General features: G+C 35.1%; 2 protein-coding genes across 4 annotated transcripts; one reads left to right on the top strand and one right to left on the bottom strand.

Moving 5' to 3' along the window:
- The first annotated feature begins 1,770 nt into the window (after positions 1–1,770).
- On the top strand, positions 1,771–4,528 carry LOC117793803 (keratin-associated protein 6-2). Its single transcript, XM_034634228.1, has 3 exons — positions 1,771–1,777; positions 2,798–3,161; positions 3,981–4,528. The coding sequence occupies exons 2-3, from the start codon at positions 2,816–2,818 to the stop codon at positions 4,367–4,369; spliced, it is 735 nt and encodes a 244-aa protein (XP_034490119.1). The 5' UTR covers positions 1,771–1,777; positions 2,798–2,815; the 3' UTR covers positions 4,370–4,528.
- On the bottom strand, positions 4,444–18,402 carry LOC117793789 (acid phosphatase type 7). Of its 3 annotated transcripts, XM_034634206.1 has the most exons (5): positions 18,018–18,402; positions 11,928–12,097; positions 11,527–11,870; positions 9,553–10,210; positions 8,409–8,591 (listed from the first exon to the last, which is right to left on the bottom strand). In XM_034634206.1, the coding sequence occupies exons 1-5, from the start codon at positions 18,145–18,147 to the stop codon at positions 8,553–8,555; spliced, it is 1,341 nt and encodes a 446-aa protein (XP_034490097.1). In that variant the 5' UTR covers positions 18,148–18,402; the 3' UTR covers positions 8,409–8,552. The 3 variants fall into 3 exon arrangements, with proteins under 3 accessions (XP_034490107.1, XP_034490097.1, XP_034490088.1); XM_034634216.1 differs by lacking the exons at positions 8,409–8,591; positions 9,553–10,210; positions 11,527–11,870; positions 11,928–12,097 and adding exons at positions 4,444–4,702; positions 5,142–5,703; positions 6,799–7,309 and having other exon boundaries at positions 18,018–18,394; XM_034634197.1 differs by lacking the exons at positions 8,409–8,591; positions 9,553–10,210; positions 11,527–11,870; positions 11,928–12,097 and adding exons at positions 13,603–14,315; positions 14,389–14,735; positions 15,763–15,962 and having other exon boundaries at positions 18,018–18,397.
- Positions 18,403–20,941: the final 2,539 nt, after the last annotated feature.

Here is a 20,941-nt window from a genome sequence, read left to right as displayed (position 1 = left end):
AAGGCAAACTTTTTTAATTAAGCAATTTTTTGTAATACCTAAAAGATAAGCATAACTTTCTTAATCTTTCAACTTCAAACAATCCTCTTAAATAATTAAAAGTTCCCATTTTTCTTACAATTTCTCTTCCTGTTCCCATTTCTATACCACTTTCAGTTCCGTTTTAAAATCATCTAACAATTAGGTGAAATATTTATTACAATTGCCGGCATTGTCTGAAATTTCGCAAAAAAGTAACCAAATAACTTTTTAAACTAATTGAAAAATAAACATAAATTTGCCAAGTTTATTTTAAGTTAAACTATTTGTTGTGGTTTTTTTTGTTGTTGTTGTTGAAAAGTGAAAATGCAAAGACACAAAAGACAAAAGACACGTCGCAAGATTCACAAATCGCGTATCCGTTTCCAAGTCGAACTATATTTAATTTATAGCTCCGATTTCATTTTCAAAACTCGACTATAGTCGCTTGTTATTGTTATTGTTGTTGTTGTTGTTGTCGTTGTTATTGTTATTATTTTGTTTGATGTTGGGCAATTAGTTTAGCCAGGGTCAAGTTAATGATTCAATTAGCATTTGTCATCACAGCGTTATTTGAGTCTCACTCTGGTTATGGGTATTTGGTATGGGTATTGGGCTGCTTGGCAATACTTACAACTAGTTGGTAATTGTCGTAGATCGTGGGAATATTGATAATACGTTGCCAACTCAACAACAACAACTCAGTTTCATGACATGGCACTCAAATTTCAATTCAAATAAATATGCTATATACGAGTATGTGCTTGTGATCTGACAATCGTCAACAATAGATCAACCTTAAAATCTAAATCAAAATAGGGAAAGTCTATGAGAGAGAGAGAGAGAGATAAGAGGGAGGGAGAGTATTTAGGAGTGAAAAAGAAGCAAAACTATTACAAGAGTAGTCAATTAAAGATAGAAGAAGGTCGATTTGCAGCTAATGTACTGATCAAAATATTATAATATGCCCAAAATATATCTATATATATAAAACGGCTTGACCTCATTGCAGTGCACAGGCCAAACCGCTGAAGTTACACAGCTGAAATTTGGACACAATATATCTAAGATAATTTCATCGGGAGACAAGACGGCGGTTTGGAAAATTCGACCTGCAAGTGCGTTAAAATGGAGGTCAAAGCTCGAAATTTTTTTGATTTACATATTTGAAAATTGATCTTTATTATTAGATATTTTTTGAAATTTATTTTAAGAAACAGAAAATGATTTTTAAAATTAATACTGGGTGTTTTACAATCGGATTTCTTTTCGAATTTAGAGTCACTTAAAATTATTAAATATTATACAAAAGTCAAATCTTAATTTTTGAAATGAAATAAAATGTCACTCACAATCAGATTTTTTCTTCACTATAAACTCTCCTTATAATCTATATTTATTAAATAAATAAGTAAAATTTTAATTTTTAAAATTACTGGGTAAGTTATAATCGACTTTTCTCGGCCGTAGACTTTCCTACTAATATTAGTTAATATGTAAATGTTTTTAAATTTATGATCTTAACTTAGTTGTTTGCTATTTTTCCCCCCGCATACTCCCTACTTTAAATGCTGACTTTTCTTGTGGCCCAAAACCCAACATTGTTTCCTTAGCCAAGTTAACTGACCGCATCGATTCATTTAAGCCGCCTTTTGGCTCGTGGCGTGTGTCATACAAGCAGCTCGCTCTCTTTCTCTCTCGCCTCTCTAGTCAGATCATTAGACAAGTGTCGTGAATCCAAGTTGTCATGAAGTGCTTTGTAAGCCATTGATTGGATTAATCCTACACGGAAAACAACAACAAAATAATCATACCTTAATTCAAGTTTACAATTCGTTTTGTTTTAAAATATATATTCAGGATATTTTTGTTAATTTAACTGAATATGCGGCTAAAAAAACAACGACTAAACATTAAAAAAAAAAATCACATAAAATATTTGATCTAACTAAAAAAAAAAATTGTATTATCCGGAAAATCAAAATACTTGCTTCTCATATTTTTTACTATACATATTCAGGATATTCAGGAGCAGGCGGCTAAAAAAACAACGACTCAACTTTGAAAAAAAATCAAAATAGACTAAAATATTTGATCTAACTAAAAAAAAAAGTTGTATTATCCGGAAAATCAAAATACTTGCTTTTTTATTTTTTTTACTCTATATATTCAGGATATTCGCGAGAATTCAGCTTTAAAAACCACGACTTAACATAAAAAATAAGTCAAAATAGCCAAAAATATTTGATCTAACTAAAAAAAAAAATTGTAGAATCCAAAAAAAAAAACCAAAATACCTGCTTATTTTTTTTTAAAGTATATATTCAGGAGCATGCGGCTAAAAAACAAAGACTCAACATTAAAAAAAGTCAAAAAAAAGACTAAAATATTTGATCTAGCTTAAAAAAAAAATATGTAAAACGGAAAATCAAAATACTTGCTTCTTTTTTTTGTTTACCATATATATTCAGGATATTCAGGAGAATGCAGCTTAAAAAACAACGACTCAACATTAAAAATAATTAAAAAAAAAAGCCCAAAACAATTGATCCAACTAAAAAATCAATTTGAATACCGAAAACCAAAATATTTTTCGATAAAAATCGGGCTAGATTCAAGTATTTTGTACTTGGCCAAAAAAAATCGGAATTAGCGTGCTTCGGATACCGCTTAGGATCATTTTATTCCGAAATATTGGGATTTTTTTTATCTGTGTACTAACTTCTCCCAGTTAAAGTTCACTTCATCTTAATGTTCGTCTTCATCTTTGCTTTTGCAGCTCGTTGTTGTTGCGGCAATGCTGCTGGTGAGCTGCCAGGCGGCGCAGGATCAGCAGGATCAGGAGCAGGTGGCGGCAACGCCGACGGCGGATCAGGTGAGCGCCGCCAGCAGTTATGCTCCGCTGCAGGAGAAGAAGCAGGAGAAGCGCTATGTCGGTGGATACGGTGGTTACAGTGGTTACGGCGCTGGTTACGGCACTGCTGGTTACGGTGCTGGTTATGGTAATTACGGTGCTGCTGGTTACGGTGGCAACTATGGCAGCAACTACGGCGGATATGGCTCCACACTGGGTGCCGGCTATGGCAGCGGTGTGGATAGCTACTACAATCCTTATGGAGGAGCTCGCGGTTATGGCGGTCTAGGTAAGGTTTTTATTCGAATTCGATATTTATCGATATAACACTTTATCTTAATTTTTCGAACGTCCAAAAAAAGCAGTCGACTAAAAACCATTTAAAACCCATAACTAAATCAGAAAACAAGAATTCGAATTAGCTCTTTGTCCTCACTCGCTCACTGATCATTGCACAGTCCAAGCCATAAGACCTAGGACGCTGAAATTTTTACACAACACAGCTGAGACAATTTTATCGCGCAATAAGACGGCGTTTTGCGAAATTCTCATCGCAAGGTGATCAAAGCTTGTGCATTAAGAAAATTGATTAGTATGACAAGCTTTGCCAGTTCTCGTGCTATCTTAACCAAACTTACAGATTGTAAATGTTTTACTATATTTTACACCTTGAACAAATTTTTTTAAAATCGGGTTACTATATCATATAGCTGCCATAGGAATAATCGGGTTCAATTTAACGTTTAGTATGAAAAACTTTGGTTTACTAATTTTAACTATCAAACTCTCGTATCTGAGTAGTACCTTTCGATCTTTGTATGGGAAATTCATGTATATATTAAGTTGTTTTGTATGTTCCTTAATCATCAATTGATTTTTTTAAAATCCTATTCTTAAATATAACGATCGAACTCTAGCAAACTTGAATTCGGATAAGAAAACAAATTATAATAAGATTCGAATCAATGAATATATAGTTCATTGATCCTGAGATATAATGGAATTCGAACTGAATGGGAATATATTTAGGGACTTTAGGAATGTATATGTTAATCCGAAAGATTTGATACAACTCTAATTAATTTTGGTTTGCTCTTTGCGACGCTAGATGGCGCTGCTGGATATGCTGGCTATGGCTCCGCTCTGGGTGGCTACGGATCATCCGCCTTGGGTGGTTATGGCTCCTCTTTGGGCGGCTATGGCTCCTCTTTGGGAGGTTATGGCTCCTCCCTGGGCGGTGGCTACTACGGCAGCGGCTACAACTCGAATCCCTATGCGCTGTCCTACTACAATTCGCGTCTGGGCGGTGGAGCGGGAGTCAGCACCGGTTATCCGTACTACAACACACGCTTCGGTGCCGGCGGCTATCCGTCCAGCTACTACAACAGCAACTATGGCAACAGCGTTGTGGGCGGCGGTCTGGGAGCGTTGGGCGGTGTACCGCCCATTGGTTCCGGCTACAATTACGGAGCCGGCATCTCGGGCACCGTCTACTAGGATACGGCTCATAGCATTCCACACATTTAAGCTTAGTGCAATTGATTCTATATATTTTTTTTTTTCAACCCCCATTCATTTTAATATATGTATGTATGTATTTTTTTTCTAATTTAATATTTTAATATGTTTAAAGAAAATGAAGCAAAGCTCAAATTCGCACAATTTGTTGTTACTAAAAGAGGATTCTAAAATGGGGATTCACACATAGGCGCCATGTTTATCCTTGATCACCCAGAAGGAGTCGACGATCTTGCCGTCCTTGTCGTCCGACACCTGTTCAAAGTATAAATGTGTGCCGTTGTGCGCTTTCAAGCGTGTGTATCCGTAATCCTGAAAAAAATGTATAAAATTTAAATTTAAACAAAATACGTTAACAACAATCATCTGGCAACTTTGTCAGTTTATGAGCAATAATCGCAATCGATTGGCAACATTTTAAGTTGATTGGCAACAATTGCAACTGTTTGGCAACATTATAAGTTAATAAGCAACATTTGTAATTGAATGGCAATAATTGCAACTGCTTGGCAACATCTGCATGCCTGGCAACATGTTAAGTTGATTGGCAACAATTCAATCGCTTAGCAACATATGCAATTGCTTCGCAACATGTTAAGTTGATTGGCAACAATTCAATCGTTTGGCAACATATGCAATAGCTTCGCAACATGTTAAGTTGATTAGCAACAAATGCTGCACACAGACTTATCGATAAATTGAAGTGCGCCAATATAAATATATTTGAAAAGATAGCAACGCAGTCACTTACATTGCTGTGGAAGGCATTCCAAGCGGGCAGATCCTTGGAGAACGGCTCGCGATTCTCATTGCAGCCGGCAGAACCGGTGATAATCTGTATGGGCGCCTTGGGATTGGTGTAGGGCGCCTCCTGGCTGCCATTGTAGACCTTAAAGTCATAGATGGGCCAGAGACGCGTATAGAAATGCTCGTGGGCAAAGAATTCCACATCGACGCCATGCTTATAGAACAGATCCTCAAGTCCGAACCACTTCAATCCGGGCAATCCCTGGCGTATATAAGTCTCCAGCTGCTCATTACAGTCGTATTCCTTGTCGTCGCTGCAGTACATCGGACGATGTCCATAGGTAATGATCCAGGGACGCTTCGCACGATTCTCGGGCAGATTTGCCTCCTCCAGATCACGTTCCAGCCACTCGAATTGCTTTGTAAGCAGCTTCATGCCATAGTTAATGAAGTAATACACCTCCGTCGAGAAGGAGACAAAGTGCACGGGTCCCATATTGAAGCTATACCACAAACTGTCCCCATCTCCGGGCATATTGAAGCGTGCTCGATAATTTGAAAAGTTGCTGCAGCAAAGAAGCAGACAATTTAAGGTATTATAATAACTGATCATAGAAAAAAGCACGTTTATGATTAAAAGTAATATAAAATATGTTGATTAAAAAAAAAATAAAAATTATAATAGTTAAATTGTTTAATTTTTTAATTAAAATATAGCTACCAATATTTGATTTATTATTAAGTATTTATTTCTTATTGACTTGAAAAAAAGAGTTCTATTCAGGGATGCCACAGAAAGCGAAACCAACCGAAAATCTCCCATATTTCCATAAATTTTTGGGAGATTTTCGGTTGGATTCGATTTCTGTGGCACACCGGATTATGATTTTTAATTAAATATTTAAATTTAACTAGTTCATAAGATTCTTTTATCGATAAATTAAGAGTTAAAATTAATTTGTATAATCCAAATAAAAAACAAAAGGATTTTCATGTATCCAGTATACTGCATCTCAAATAGGTATATCTAACATTTTCCCATTTATCTAGATTCTAGAACTATTATTTCAGGCTGAACTTTTTCACAGTTTTCAAAATAATTATAATTGTTTAGCAAATAAAATAAAACTCATAAAACTATGATTATTTCAGAAAATAAGAATAACAATAACAATAGAAAATAATAATAATAATACAAAAATCAAAATGAAGTTCTTTTTTTTTTGGCAAAAAAAAACCTAATAATTTATTATTTTTTTATGAGTTTTATGATTTGCTCGAATATTATTATTATGATGATTAATTTTGAGGTTTACCTTACAACTAGAAAAATAACCATTATTTTATTAAGCTAAAAGATTATTAAAACTTCTTTTTCAATTGATTAATTGTCTTTAAAAATAAAAGTCAGGTTGTAATATTGACTTTTCCATATATTTTGCATATATGAAAAGTCAATATTACAATTTGAGTTGATAATCATAAATTTTGAGCAAAAAATTAAACTCTATGATTCATAATTAAATTATAAGTTTAATTTTTTTTTTGCACACAATAATGATGATGATTTCAGCTTTAAAGTGTAACTGAAAATTAATCATTTTATAAGTATTAGTTTTATATTATTTTGTCTCAAGTAATACTGAACTAACTGTACTTACTACTTCTCCTCGTGATTGCCAGGACAGACCATATAGGGCACATAGGCGGCCAGGGTTTCGATCTGCCGCATAAACTCATCCCCGACACGAGCATCATCCGTGTCCATGTCATAGGCAAAGTCACCCACATGGATGACTGCATCGTACATACCCTGTTGTGTATCCCTTTGCAGACGGGCCAAGGATTGCGCATTCTCATTGCCCATATCCCCATAAATGGCCAAAGAGGGCGACCAATTATCCCCCAATGGGGGCGTGGTAAAGCTATATATCGCCGACCATCCGAGTTCGCTGCCACAGTTGTATTCATAGCGCGTCTTTGGCTTCAGATTGGGCAACTTGACCTTGTGTATGTACTGAGTGCGTCCCTTTTTGCCGCCGTCTACGAAGATTTGCCAACTGCCGGTTACCGGTTTCATCTGTTTCTCCTTGTTGTCCTCGGCAAAGTTGACGATCGATCCGTTTGTGGAAGTGCGTGTCGACCAGGTCACCACAATGTCCTGCAGGCTATCTGCAAATGTATATTAGGAAATTAAATAAATTTTAAGACCACATGTCGTATGAGTAATTACACTCTCGTCTAACAAAATAGCTACACTGCAACTTATATATTTTCTTGATAATTGTCTAGGAATATGTATCAAAATAACTGTGTGTATACAGATATGTACATGAATCAGGGAACATCAAAATTATAGATAGGGATGAATATTGGGAGTTTGTATTTGAGTACAAAAAATAAAAAACACATGTAATGATTAGTAAAATTTATTTATTTTTGATCAAAATCAAATATTTTTCCATCTATTTGCAATATTTTAGCATGCTATTAAAAAAAAATCCAAATTACTATTGAAAGCTATGCATTATCTTCGAAAAATTTTACTAAAGGTGCCTAAGCAATTTTTTATTCATTTTTTTGACTTGGCGTATTCTTTTGAGTTTCTTTTATAAGGAATTGGAAGAATAATGTGAAAAAATATTACACAAAAGCCATTAATTAAAAGTGATTTTTATGTTGATTAAAAAAATTAAATTCATTAACATTGATTTTTATAAAATTACTTGAATATAACCGTTATCAATGATATAATCCATATAAAACCTTGTCGGAAATACAAAGTTTTCCGTGATGGGATCATTATGGTGTCATCCGTAATACTTTTTCTTGTACACTTATGCGTTTTCGTTGATTTTTTGAATTAAAAAACAAATTTAAAAAAAATATATATTCTTATGCCTGAATTGCAGCACAAAGAGTAGAATACTATGCTTAGACGCCACTGTATGGCATATGACTCTGATTAATCACCCAGAACTTATCGATAACAGCGCCCTTTTTGTTATCGGTTACCTTCAAAAGTGCAATTACCATCAGATACAATTTTTTAACAGATTTAAATACCACATGTCGTATAAGTAACAACAGTCGCGTCTAATAAAAGAAGAACACTTATTGAGATTGCAATACACGCTTAAAATATTTATTTGGTTAATTGTATAGGAATGCTATAAGTATAAAAATATATATAGATATGTTTATGTGTATATATAAACAACAGTCGCGTCTTATAAAAGAAGAACACTTATTGAGATTGCAATACACGCTTAAAATATTTATTTGGTTAATTGTATACGAATGCTATAAGTATAAAAATATATATAGATATGTTTATGTGTATATATAAATATGTATATTGGCATATGTGTGTTTGTGAGCTGAGGTTGCATTTGTTAAAGTGGCGTGGCGACGCTTAGACGCCACTGTACGGTCCATGACTGTGTTTAATCACCCAGAACTTATCGATAACAGCGCCCTTTCTGTTATCGGATACCTTCAAAAGTGCAATTACAATTAGATACAATTTTTAACAGATTTAAATACCACATGTCGTATAAGTAACAACAGTCGCGTCTAATAAAAGAAGAACACTTGTTGAGATTGCAATACACGCTTAAAATATTTATTTGGTTAATTGTATAGGAATGTTATAAGTATAAAAATATATATAGATATGTTTATGTGTATATATAAACAACAGTCGCGTCTTATAAAAGAAGAACACTTATTGAGATTGCAATACACGCTTAAAATATTTATTTGGTTAATTGTATACGAATGCTATAAGTATAAAAATATATATAGATATGTTTATGTGTATATATAAATATGTATATTGGCATATGTGTGTTTGTGAGCTGAGGTTGCATTTGTTAAAGTGGCGTGGCGACGCTTAGACGCCACTGTACGGTCCATGACTGTGTTTAATCACCCAGAACTTATCGATAACAGCGCCCTTTTTGTTAGCGGTTACCTTCAAAAGTGCAATTACAATCAGATAAAAATTTTAAACAGATTTAAATACCACATGTCGTATAAGTAACAACAGTCACGTCTAATAAAAGAGGAACACTTGTTGAGATTGCAATACACGCTTAAAATATTTATTTGGTTAATTGTATAGGAATGCTATAAGTATAAAAATATATATAGATATGTTTATGTGTATATATAAACAACAGTCGCGTCTTATAAAAGAAGAACACTTATTGAGATTGCAATACACGCTTAAAATATTTATTTGGTTAATTGTATATGAATGCTATAAGTATAAAAATATATATAGATATGTTTATGTGTATATATAAATATGTATATTGGCATATGTGTGTTTGTGAGCTGAGGTTGCATTTGTTAAAGTGGCGTGGCGACGCTTAGACGCCACTGTACGGTCCATGACTGTGTTTAATCACCCAGAACTTATCGATAACAGCGCCCTTTTTGTCATCGGACACCTGCTCGAAGTACAAGTGACTGGCATTGTGCGCCTTGAGACGCAGATAGCCAAAGTCCTGGCTATGAAAGGCGCTCCATGGAGGCATCTGTTTGAAGAACGGTTCGCGTCCCTCATGATTGCCCGCTGCACCCGAAATGATGTGAACCGGAGCACCGGGATTGAGATACGGCTCCGCCAGCGAACCATTGTACACGGTGTAGTTGTAGAGCGGCCACATCCGCTCGTAGCAATGCTCATGGGCCCACAGCTCAACGTCTACGCCGTATTTGTAGAAGAGCGGCTCCAGGCCAAAGAAATTGAGACCGGGCAGTCCTTTGCGTACGACCGTCTCATGATTGGCACAATCATCACCATTGTCATTGCTGCAGTACATCGGTCGATGGCCGAAGGTGATGATCCACGGTTGCTTTGCACGATTCTCCGGTTTGGTGGCCTCCATCAGATCCCGTTCCAGCCAATTGTACTGCATGACAATTGGCTTCAGACCAAACTGTGTAAAGTAATAGACCTCCGTGCTGAAGCTGATGAAGTGCACCGGTCCCAGATTGAAGCTGTAGAACAGATTGTCTGTTCCTCCTGGCATGCTGAACCGGTTTATGTAGTGCGAAAAGTTGCTGTGTGGTAAAAGCGACAAATTAAACAAATTGCATCACTTTTAGGGTGGGTATAAATCCAAATTAAGCATCAATTTTACATATCTAATTTATTATTTATTTAAATATTCAGTTTTAACTTAAATTTTGGTAAGAAATCTTCTTAAATTTTTAATTTGAATCAATTATTTATGTCTTGAAGTTATGACAGATTAAACAAATTGCATCACTTTTAGGGTGGGTATAAATCCAAATTAAGCATCAATTTTACATATTTAATTTATTATTTATTTAAATATTCAGTTTTAACTTTAATTTTGGTTAGAAATTTAAAAATTTCTTAAATTTTTAATTTGAATCAATTATTTATGTTTTAAAGTTATGATAGATTAAACAAATTGCATCTCTTGTAGGGTGGGTAATACAAAAATATTTGTTGAACGAATTTAAAAATATTTAAATGCAGAATGTATTTAGAGGCCAAATCATGATCAAAATGACATTCCGCTTAAAAATCGGTTCAGTTTTCACCAAGTTATGACAGTTTGAAGTTGGTCGGTCTGCGGATTTAGCCACTTTACAAGTCCAAATTTTTGTTAAATTTCACATGATTTCTTACAAAAAAATGAAAGGTCTCAGAATCAAGTTTAAGGTGTTGTTTTATACTAATTACAATATAAGGAGTTGATTAAAAATGAAAACTTGAGATTTAAAATTTAAAATTTTCGAAATTTCAAAGGGGGGACCCTTAGCATCGAAATGGAATCTTGGTCGAAAATAATTAAATTTTCGAAATGAAAAATATTTGAATGCAGAATGAATTAAGAGGTCAAATCATGATCAAAATGACATTCCGCTTAAAAATCGGTTCAGTTTTGATCAAGTTATGACAGTTTGAAGTTGGTCGGACTGGGGATTTAGTCACTTTACAAGTCAAAAATCTTAACCAATTTCACATGATTTTTTACAAGAAAATAAATTGTCTCAGAATCAAGTTTAAGGTGTTGTTTTATACTAATTACGACATAAGGAGTTGATTAAAAGTGAAAACTTGAGATTTAAAATTTTGAATTTACGAAATTTCAAAGGGGGGACCCTTAGCATCGAAATCGAATCTTGGTCGAAAATAATTAAATTTTCTAAGCACACAAAATTTGAATGCAAAATGAATTTAGAGTCCAAATCATGATCAAAATGACATTCCGCTTAAAAATCGGTTCAGTTTTGATCAAGTTATGACAGTTGGAAGCTGGACAACTCTCTGAACTTTACCAAAAAATGGAGTTAAAAATATGTTTAAGCAAAAACCGATGCATTTGAACGTGAGTTTTACTTACTACTTCTCCTCGTGATTGCCCACGGCTACCATGTAGGGCACGTAGGCGGCAATGGTCTCCACCTGCCGCATAAACTCATCCCCGACGCCGCCATCCTCGTTGCACATGTCGTAGGCAAAGTCGCCCACATGGAGGATTGCATCATACATGCCCAGCTGCGTCTCCCGCTGCAGAGCCGGCAAGGAGGCGGCATTGACCACGCCCATGTCCCCATAAATGGCCAACGAGGGCGACCAATCGCTGTGGTTGTGTGGCGTGTGGAATCCATAGACAGCGGACCAACCCAAAGTGCTGCCACAGTGATAAACATATTTGGTATTTGGCTGCAGCTTGGCCAGTGTCACCTGTGGATGCAAATTGGTTGCAGGTTGCATCTAAAACACCAGCCGATCTCAACTTACGCGATGTATGTACTGTTTGGCCTTCTTGGCGCCACCATCCACAAATAGGGTGGGTCCTTTGGGCGATCTGGCAACGCGTGGTTTGTGGCTGCCATCGATGCTGTACTCGCATATGGACTCATTGGTATTATCGCGCGTATTCCAGGTGACGACAAAGTCCGACACGGATTCTGGGAGAAGCACACGGCACACGTTTTACATTATTCACAGTCTACACAAATCTATTTTCAATATTTATTCAAATAAAGCGTTTCACAATTAAACAAAGTTAACGATTAATCTCTAGGGATTCACCGGTCTTCACTGGTCTCTTTTCAAATGCATTTAACAAAAAAAAAAACATTTTTAGGGTGGGTAAAAGACTCATCTATTTTTAATATTTAATTTCTTTTTATACCCGTTACTTAAAAAATAAGAAATAGGGTATATTGTGTTCGTTGAAATGTATGTAACAGGGAGGAGGAAGTATATATATTCATGATCAGCATCAACAGACGAATCGATATAGCCATGTCCGTCTGAGCACATAGAACTCAGAGACTTTATAGACCCCACCCTTCCGCAAATCGCGTAAAACCACCACTCCCACAGTTTTTAAGATAATACAGTTTTTATGGTTATTAACGTTATCTATTAATATTATCTTTAGCATCAGTAAACCGCAGCAAGATCGGACGAGTAGAACGGGAGTAATAGCAAACCAAAGTTATTAATAAAGTTATTATTTCAATACAATCACCTCAAAGTATGCCGTGTTTTTATTAGGTAGTAATTTCTTTCAAAGTACTTTTATATATATTGAAATAAGTAGCGGGTATCCTATGGTCGAAATTTCGACTATAGCCTTTCCCACTTGTTTTTTATAAAAACTAATTTCTTTCAAAAAAAAAAAACATTTTTATACATATTTATCATATCTATTTAAATTTATTCAAAAATTTTACATTTAAATTTAGTTGATAGAGAAAACATGTATACATAATTTTCTATAATTTAATTGGTTTTGTTTAAAATTAAGCTTAAGCCAGTTTGATTATATGCATCTGATACATTATATAGTAGCCCGATTTGAATTAAGCCTATTAAAATTGTACAAAGTACAAAGAAATGCATATTTTGTTCGTTTCTTTGGGCAAGTTTCTAAAGGGTTTTCAGCTTTTGATCGTGATAATTGAATTCTAGCAATATTTAAAATTGAAAAAATAATCTTTTGCAATAACAGACGTTGCTCCGATCGTGTAGAACTTATCTGTTCAATGTGTGAAATATAAGTTAGATAAGAAAACAGACATAAAGCTTATAACACCCAAAGACATGAAAAGAAAATTATTTGTTGAAAAATAAATGTAGAAATTATTTGATACACATTTAAATAAAAAATAAAATATATACGTAAACATATTAAAATTGGCTAATTTTAGAATTAGACAGCAGAAGCTTGAACTAAACGTTAAACATATTAAAATTGTCTATAGTAATTTAAGGAGTGTCTTGTGTTGTAGTTTTAAATACAGTTTGTGCAATGTTTGTACTGGAACTCTAATAACAATTGCAGTTGTTAATTAGATTGGAATTGTTTCTATGGGTCTCATATAGCTTAAAGAATGTGCCATTGTAATACTGCCAGTTGCTTCATTGGATTTTCTATAATGTTCTCTACAGTTTCTCTACGATTTCTGCACAGTTTCCATTTACAAATCGTTGTAGCTGCCGTGCTGTGATTTAATTAGCCAAAACTTATCGATAATGGCGCCCTGTTGATCATCCGACACCTGCTCAAAGTACAAATGGGTGCGATTGTGTGCCTTGAGGCGTGTGTAACCATAATCTTGACTGTGGAATGCACTCCACTCCGGTATTTTGCCCTTGAACGGCTCACGTCCCTCCTTGCAGCCGGCGGAGCCGGTAACAATGTGTACCGGTGCACGGGGATTCTCATAGGGTGATCCAAGTGAACCATTTCGCACCTTATAGTCATAAATGGGCCAGAGACGTTCGTAGGAATGTTCATGCGCCCAAATGGCCACATCTACGCCGTATTCGTAGAGCAGCGGCTCCAGGCCAAACATATGTACGAATGGCCAACCGACACGGGTCAAAGTCTCCGAGTGTGTACAGTCATTATCATTCTCATTGCTGCAGTACATCGGCCGATGTCCATAGATTAGAATCCAAGGTCGCTTTGCACGATTCTCCGGTGAATTGGCAGCTGCCAAATCATTCTTCAGCCATTCATATTGAAAGACGAGCGACTTGACGCCGTAATTGAGAAAATAGTAAACCTCCGTGGAGATGCCAATGAAATGCACCGGACCCAAATTAAAGCTGTAGAACAGATTCTCCGTGCCTCCGGGCATGCTGAAGCGTGCACGATAATTGGAAAAGTTGCTGCAAGGCAAACATCCATTAGATACATCCATCTCATCTTATCTCATCTCTCATCTCTCAGCTGACAACTTACAACTTCTCCTCGTGATTGCCAGGTACCACCATATAGGGCACATAGGCGGCAACCGTTTCAATCTGACGCATAAACTCATCCCCGACGCGAGCATCCTTGCTGTTCATGTCGTAGGCAAAGTCACCTACATGGATGATGGCATCGTACATGCCCAGTTGAGTCTCCCGCTGCAGACGGGCCAAGGATTGCGCATTCTCATTCCCCATATCCCCATAAATGGCCAGAGTGGGCGACCAATCGGGTTCGGCACTGGCCACCGTGCGGAATTGATACTTGGCCGACCAGCCAAAGTCGCTACCACAATGATAGACATAGCTGGAGTTCGGTTTCAGGTTGCTCAGCGTCACCTACATGTGTTAAATGCGTCGTAAGTCTTAAGACTCTTTGCCAAAACTGTATACAGGGTGACTCAGTTAAACGCTTATTGCAAAGAACTGCTCTACATCTTATAATTTATTTGCAAAGTGATCAGAGGTGTTCCAGTAGCGTAAGCCAACCAAAACTGTATGGTTTGTATTTCTGGAACGACCCTGTTTACTATTTTTGTAAGCCTTCAAATGTCAAAAAATACTTTTCAATTTTTGAATCTATTTAAAAATTTTAATCAGGCTTGTTTCAGAAATGTAAGCCAACCAAAAACCCATACATTACCCGTGAAATGCATGTGTTTTCGGTTGGATTGTATTTTCGGAACATCCCTGAATTTTTTGCGTATAATTCGCTTAATTACCACAATACTGTTTATTGCTCAAACTTGTCAAACTTTGTGTGTTCCACAAATGAAAACCAACCGAAAACTCACAGAAAATATATGAGTTGATTTTAGATTGGTTTGCATTACTGGAACCGCTTGATTAATTGAAAAAAATATATGTAAAAAAAAAGGTATTCATCCCTGAATACAAATCAAAAAGAATCTTTGTAAAGGGCCTTCATTTAGAATGCTTATTAACTTCAGAACATAAATTTTACAATAATCGTCAATTTATCGTATAATCAATAAATTTTTAAAAACGGTCCCGCATTAAATTTTATACAATTACGTTATTACTTAACTTTGTACTGAATATTTGTCGGAATCATAATTTATTACGTTGGCCGAATGGTAAGTTAAAAGTTTTTTAACACTGCGAGATGATAATCTCCATATTATTACAATAGAATTTTAGTAAATTTATTTCGACAATGTATGTATAGCTGTAGTTAAGCGAATTGTAAAGTAGTACACTTTAAATTATAAATATTTTGTGACATTTGATGGTTTAAAAAGAACTGCCCAAAAATAAAAAAAAAGTTAAAGCAGTTGCAGTTCAACACAATTGAGTCACCCTGTGCCTGTGTGCGTGTGTGTGTGTGTGTGTGTGTGACTCGTACCCTGTGTATGTATTGGGCCATCTGTTTAGGACCACCATCGATAAACTTGATGGCCTGGCCAAAGGCGCGCTGCCTAAGATCATTGAGTCCGTATTCGACAACTGATGACGTTGACGCTGCAGTTGACGTTGCAGTTGACGCTGCAGTTGGCGGCAGACTGCGCGTTGACCACGTTACAACAATTTCGCTGGCGGTGCGCTCTGGCGTCGAAATGGCAAAAAAGAAATGAAAGAAGAGAAAACAATGCAAAAAGGAAAACATTTCTTAAATTTGACCGAAAAGAACACAAATACAACATACAAATTTGGATACAAAAAGTTACATTAGGGGTATTTCGGAAATACACTATGATAAGATTTTATTTGTAATTGAAAAAATCTGAATAGATTAGAATTTAATTTCGTGAATTGAGAAAAAAAGCGACAAAACACAAAATGTAAGAAGTAAGTGTGTGACAACTATTTTTTTTTTTACTTTTACTAACGGTAATAGTAAAATCAGAGTTGTACTATTTATCAGGGACCGCAATTTAATTATGAGTTTGAAAAAATTTAAGCGTTCAAAAAGATTGGTCAAAAGTACACATAATATATTTTTGTACGACAAATTCGAAAACATAATTAAATTTTACTATCGATTTTTAACTTAAAAATTTTTGATTATTAAATTTACTTTAAGTAATAAAAATAAAAAAAAATATTTATTTTAAAATTTTAATACAAAAGTTAAACCATAATTTTTATTTTAAAATTAATAAAGTTAAATAAAAGTTTAATAAAATAAATTGAAAACAAAAAATTTAATTTATGTATAATTTTATTAACTATAAAAAAATTATAATTGTTACGGCCGCTGCTAATTATTTATTATGCTATAGCTGCATTATCAGCCTCTTTTATATTTCTGTCTTCTTATCTGAAAAATCTATAGTAGTTTTTTATTAATCAAAGTGTGAAATGCAAAAATTATATAAAAACTTTTTCAGTAATACCCCTAATACGTGCAAAATTATGTGCATTCTATATCAAATATCATACGTACTTTTAAATTTCTTTCATTTTCTTATTCATTTGTTATTCTCTTTTTTATTTCCGTTTTGATTCTATTTTTCGATTCGTTATTTTGTTTCTTGTTTGTTTGTTGTTCGCTTATCGCGCGCTTTGACCACACATGAACAATAATTGTTATTGTTGTACTATTGTTAGAGTGTGGCCTTATTATTTGTATATGAATAATGTACCAAATACATAGCACTTGTGTGTTTATATACATATAACTCATTTATTATAATATATTATCAGTAAGTCAGCCTTAGCCGCATTCTGAGACTAGATTTAAGTGACGTACGCGCGCGTGTTAGACCCTGTACCTAAAAGCACAAAGGGTCTAATAGAAATCAGAAGCAAAGGGTTATATTATTTGTTATTTGTTGTACCAAAACGGGTACATTTCCAAGTTGTTATTACATTTGTACCAATGGTATATTTTCATTTGGGTACAGAATCTCTGACAGTCGAGTTTCCTCCCACAACTTGTTGTTATCGATATAACTAGAATTTTTGTTGGCTCAGCGATAACTGCTGCAAATGTAACTGCTGCATATTGTGAGAGTGAAAGAGAGTGTGTGGGAGAGGGGAAAGTTACATACATATGTGCACGCTATCAACGATCGTTAACTATTGCGCAGCAGTTTTGAGACAATGGTAATATACATATATAATAAAGATATATTTAACAAAAGCACTGAGGCAACTAATTGGCTGATATCAGCACAAGAATATGCCGGTAGCTCAGTTTTCCGTGGGGTAAAATACACGTAAACCATGATACAATAACAAGGTAGCGACAACTCAGAGAGTGCTCTCAATTTTCGCTGTGATTTTGCTGATTAAACATAAATAAATGCAAACATGATTAAATACCAACATGTATATTTACTTTGCTTGGCATTTAAGCTATTTCTCTTTAATGCTTTCTCGCCAGAAACAGCTGTTTCGCCAAAAAGATGGCAGCACTGGCAAGCACACTTCTTTAACGCTTTCTCGCTCTCCCACACACAGCTCTGTTATTGTACCCTTGTTATTGTGCCATGAGGTAAACAAACTCGCATTGTAATTTTGTGAACTTTAAACTTATTGCATTGGCGAATTTTGTAACTGTCATACAGCAAAACATATGCAGACATATCTATATACATACATACACTTTATAAATGAACATTAAAATACCAAAGGAAATAGGAATTAGGTACATACCTCCAAAAGACAGATGCACTTGCTCCGGCTGATAGTGCACAATGCTCACATCCAGTGGATTGGGCTTAATCTCCGCCGTGCTGGCAAAGACCAATCCCAACACAAGACACAACAAGGTCAAATTCACCATTGTTGTTGTTGTTGCTGCTTTCTTATATATAATTTCTGTGCGCGTTTCCTTATTTGTTGTTTACGTTTGTTATTTGCTAAGAAATGGCAAATGGCATGGCCAAATTGTTATGTGCAACTAGAAATGCTGACGGAACTTCACTATTTTTAGCTCTTGTTTAAATAACTAGTAAAATTACTGCTGGCAGCAGCAAAAAAACTGAACTCAGTAAATCAAACGTCCAGCAATTTATAATTGGAACACAAAAACAAAAATTTCTAGAGCAGAGCAATCGCTACACAAACACACAATCGATATATCGATTTGAATATTTATACAACATTTTATATCGATAGTAGAGATAAGCGATATTTTACTCAGTGACAAGTTGTCACTGACAACCAATGGTCGCAATTACCAGAAAACTTGCTCCCAAATCAAGTATCACACAAGTTTTATGCTACTGATACTTCCTGGTGAACGCTTCAATACATTTTTCTGCCACCACCTAATAATCGAACTATCGATAATAAAAGTTGTGAACAGCGCAATAAGGAAATTAAATTCAAACTATCTAATAAATTAAAATAAATTATCTGTTATTGAAAAACTGCTGCTGCTGTTGCACATTGATAACATAGAAAACTTTCGATAAGCATTTCATGTATTTCGATAAGAAAATCTGACGGGAGCAGAAAAGTAGCACAAAGTAGCAGCCTTATTTTACGATACATGCTCATGCTTCAAAATTAGGTATCATGCCCTTCACTAGAAGAATCATAGATATCACAAAAATTGTCAGAGCAAACCTGCCTGGTGAATGCGCCCAATATTATAAAAAAAAAAACACAAAATTGGTGAGCAAAGGGCGTAATTCGCATTGATAATAATACAAACGAGACTCTGAAGACTATGTTGCCTTTTTTGCCTTATGAGTCTAAATCCATAATATTTAATAGTAGATTAGAGTTCTGGTGATCACGGATATTTTCACTGTACTGATGCAATATGATAATTAACAGTGATGTACACACTTGAAAGCAAATTAAAAAAATGTGTAAGACAAGTAAAAAACTTCCATATATGTTTAATATATATATATATTATTGTTTGCCAATGTGATAAACAAATCAGATAATCATAAAGGGCTTAGGATTGTTATAATTTTAAAATTAAGAATTCTTTTGAAAAATGATTTATGCATGTATTAATCAATGTCATTATAGACTATAACATCGATTATATTCTTGGCAGTCACATATAGTGTTTTCAAATCCCAACCCATTCCCCTGGAAATAAAAAGTTTAATAGGAAGTGGACGATCATTACTGTTTTGTAGTTTCAGTATAATATCTTTACAAAGCTTGCCCGTGAGTCGCCTGCAATTTTCCAGATGTAACACTTGGAGTTTGGGACAGGCAAGGATCAGTCCGAGTATCCCATTATCAGTAATTTTCATACTACAATTGAAATCTATTTCTGTTATATCTTGCAGTGTAAATAAGTTCTCTAATTCACGATCGGAGATTTCATAGCTTTTTGGCAAGCTCAGCGTACGCAATGCGGTCAGCTTACCAATCTCGGGAATTATATCGCCATAGACTAGTTTTCCAAAGGAACGTAATTCGAAATGTTCCAACTGCTTGGACTTAAACTCCACCAGCCATGTCATTAGCATTGGGGGCATCACATCCGAATTTTGAAGTAATGTAGTGTTCAATATTAGTTTCTTCAGACTAGGTAGTCTTGCAATGTGCTTATAATCATCAAGACTTTGATCCCAGCCAATGGAGAGAGTCTCCAAAGATTTACAGCAATTGTCGTTAATAAGTTGCTCGATACACGGAGATTCGAGGATGTGTTGTGGTATTTTTAATTCCTTAAGCATCGGTAGCCTGCCAAATATTATCTTTAATAATTTCGAGGTCTGCAGAATAGCGTTGCTTTTTAGTGTCAGCGACTCAATAGAAATTGGTAAACAATTCATTTCAACTTCATTCAAGATAATGCTTTCGCAAAGAATAAGTGTTTTAAGCTGGCTTAAATGCTCTAGTTGTTTAGGCATGAGTACATTCCCTTCATAATTAGTGTTGCTAGCACGTATTCCCAGAATATGAAGACTACTTAGATTTGCTAACATTTTCGATATGTTGTACGAGGTTAATCTGGTGTCCTTGATTATCATTGACTGTAAATTAATGCAATGTTTGCCAAGAAAGTTGCACAGCCGATTACAATGACGACGTGGAATAGTGCCTTCAATTTGCTTTATATTACGTCCGGAAAGTAGGAAAAAATCACGCATTTTCCACACAGTCATTTCATCAAATATTTGAAAATCGATAGATTTGTCTAACATCGGCGATATTCCCTCGTAAATGCACCGAAAACGAAAGCAGGTCCGTGCAAAGTTAATGCGATCAGTTAACGATAATTTTCGGAATATATATTCCAGGCAATAATCGTTCAGTTTCATAATGGGAGCAGTGTTCTCATTGGGATCCACATTTTCCGGTTTATAAGGCATTTTGTCAGCATCTGGTTGCAGCCAACTATCACTGGCCTTAACTGTTATTTTGCATCTATTGATCATATGGAACTTCCTCTTCAATGCATTGGCAGCATCACGGGGATTCCCAAAGACAACGTAGCCAGATCTCTTGTTATTATTTCCAATCGGAAACAGATGCAATTGTTTAACGAATCCAAATGTCTCCAAATGTTTTTGAATCTGTATCTCCTCCAGCTCTTCTTCGATATTCATCAAAAACAAACTCTTCACCAACACATGATCTTCCGTATAGGCAAATTCGTC

The sequence above is a fragment of the Drosophila innubila genome, chromosome X, assembly GCF_004354385.1.
Source record: "Drosophila innubila isolate TH190305 chromosome X, UK_Dinn_1.0, whole genome shotgun sequence".
NCBI lineage: Eukaryota > Metazoa > Arthropoda > Insecta > Diptera > Drosophilidae > Drosophila > Drosophila innubila.
This window is presented reverse-complemented; position numbering and strand designations above follow the sequence as displayed.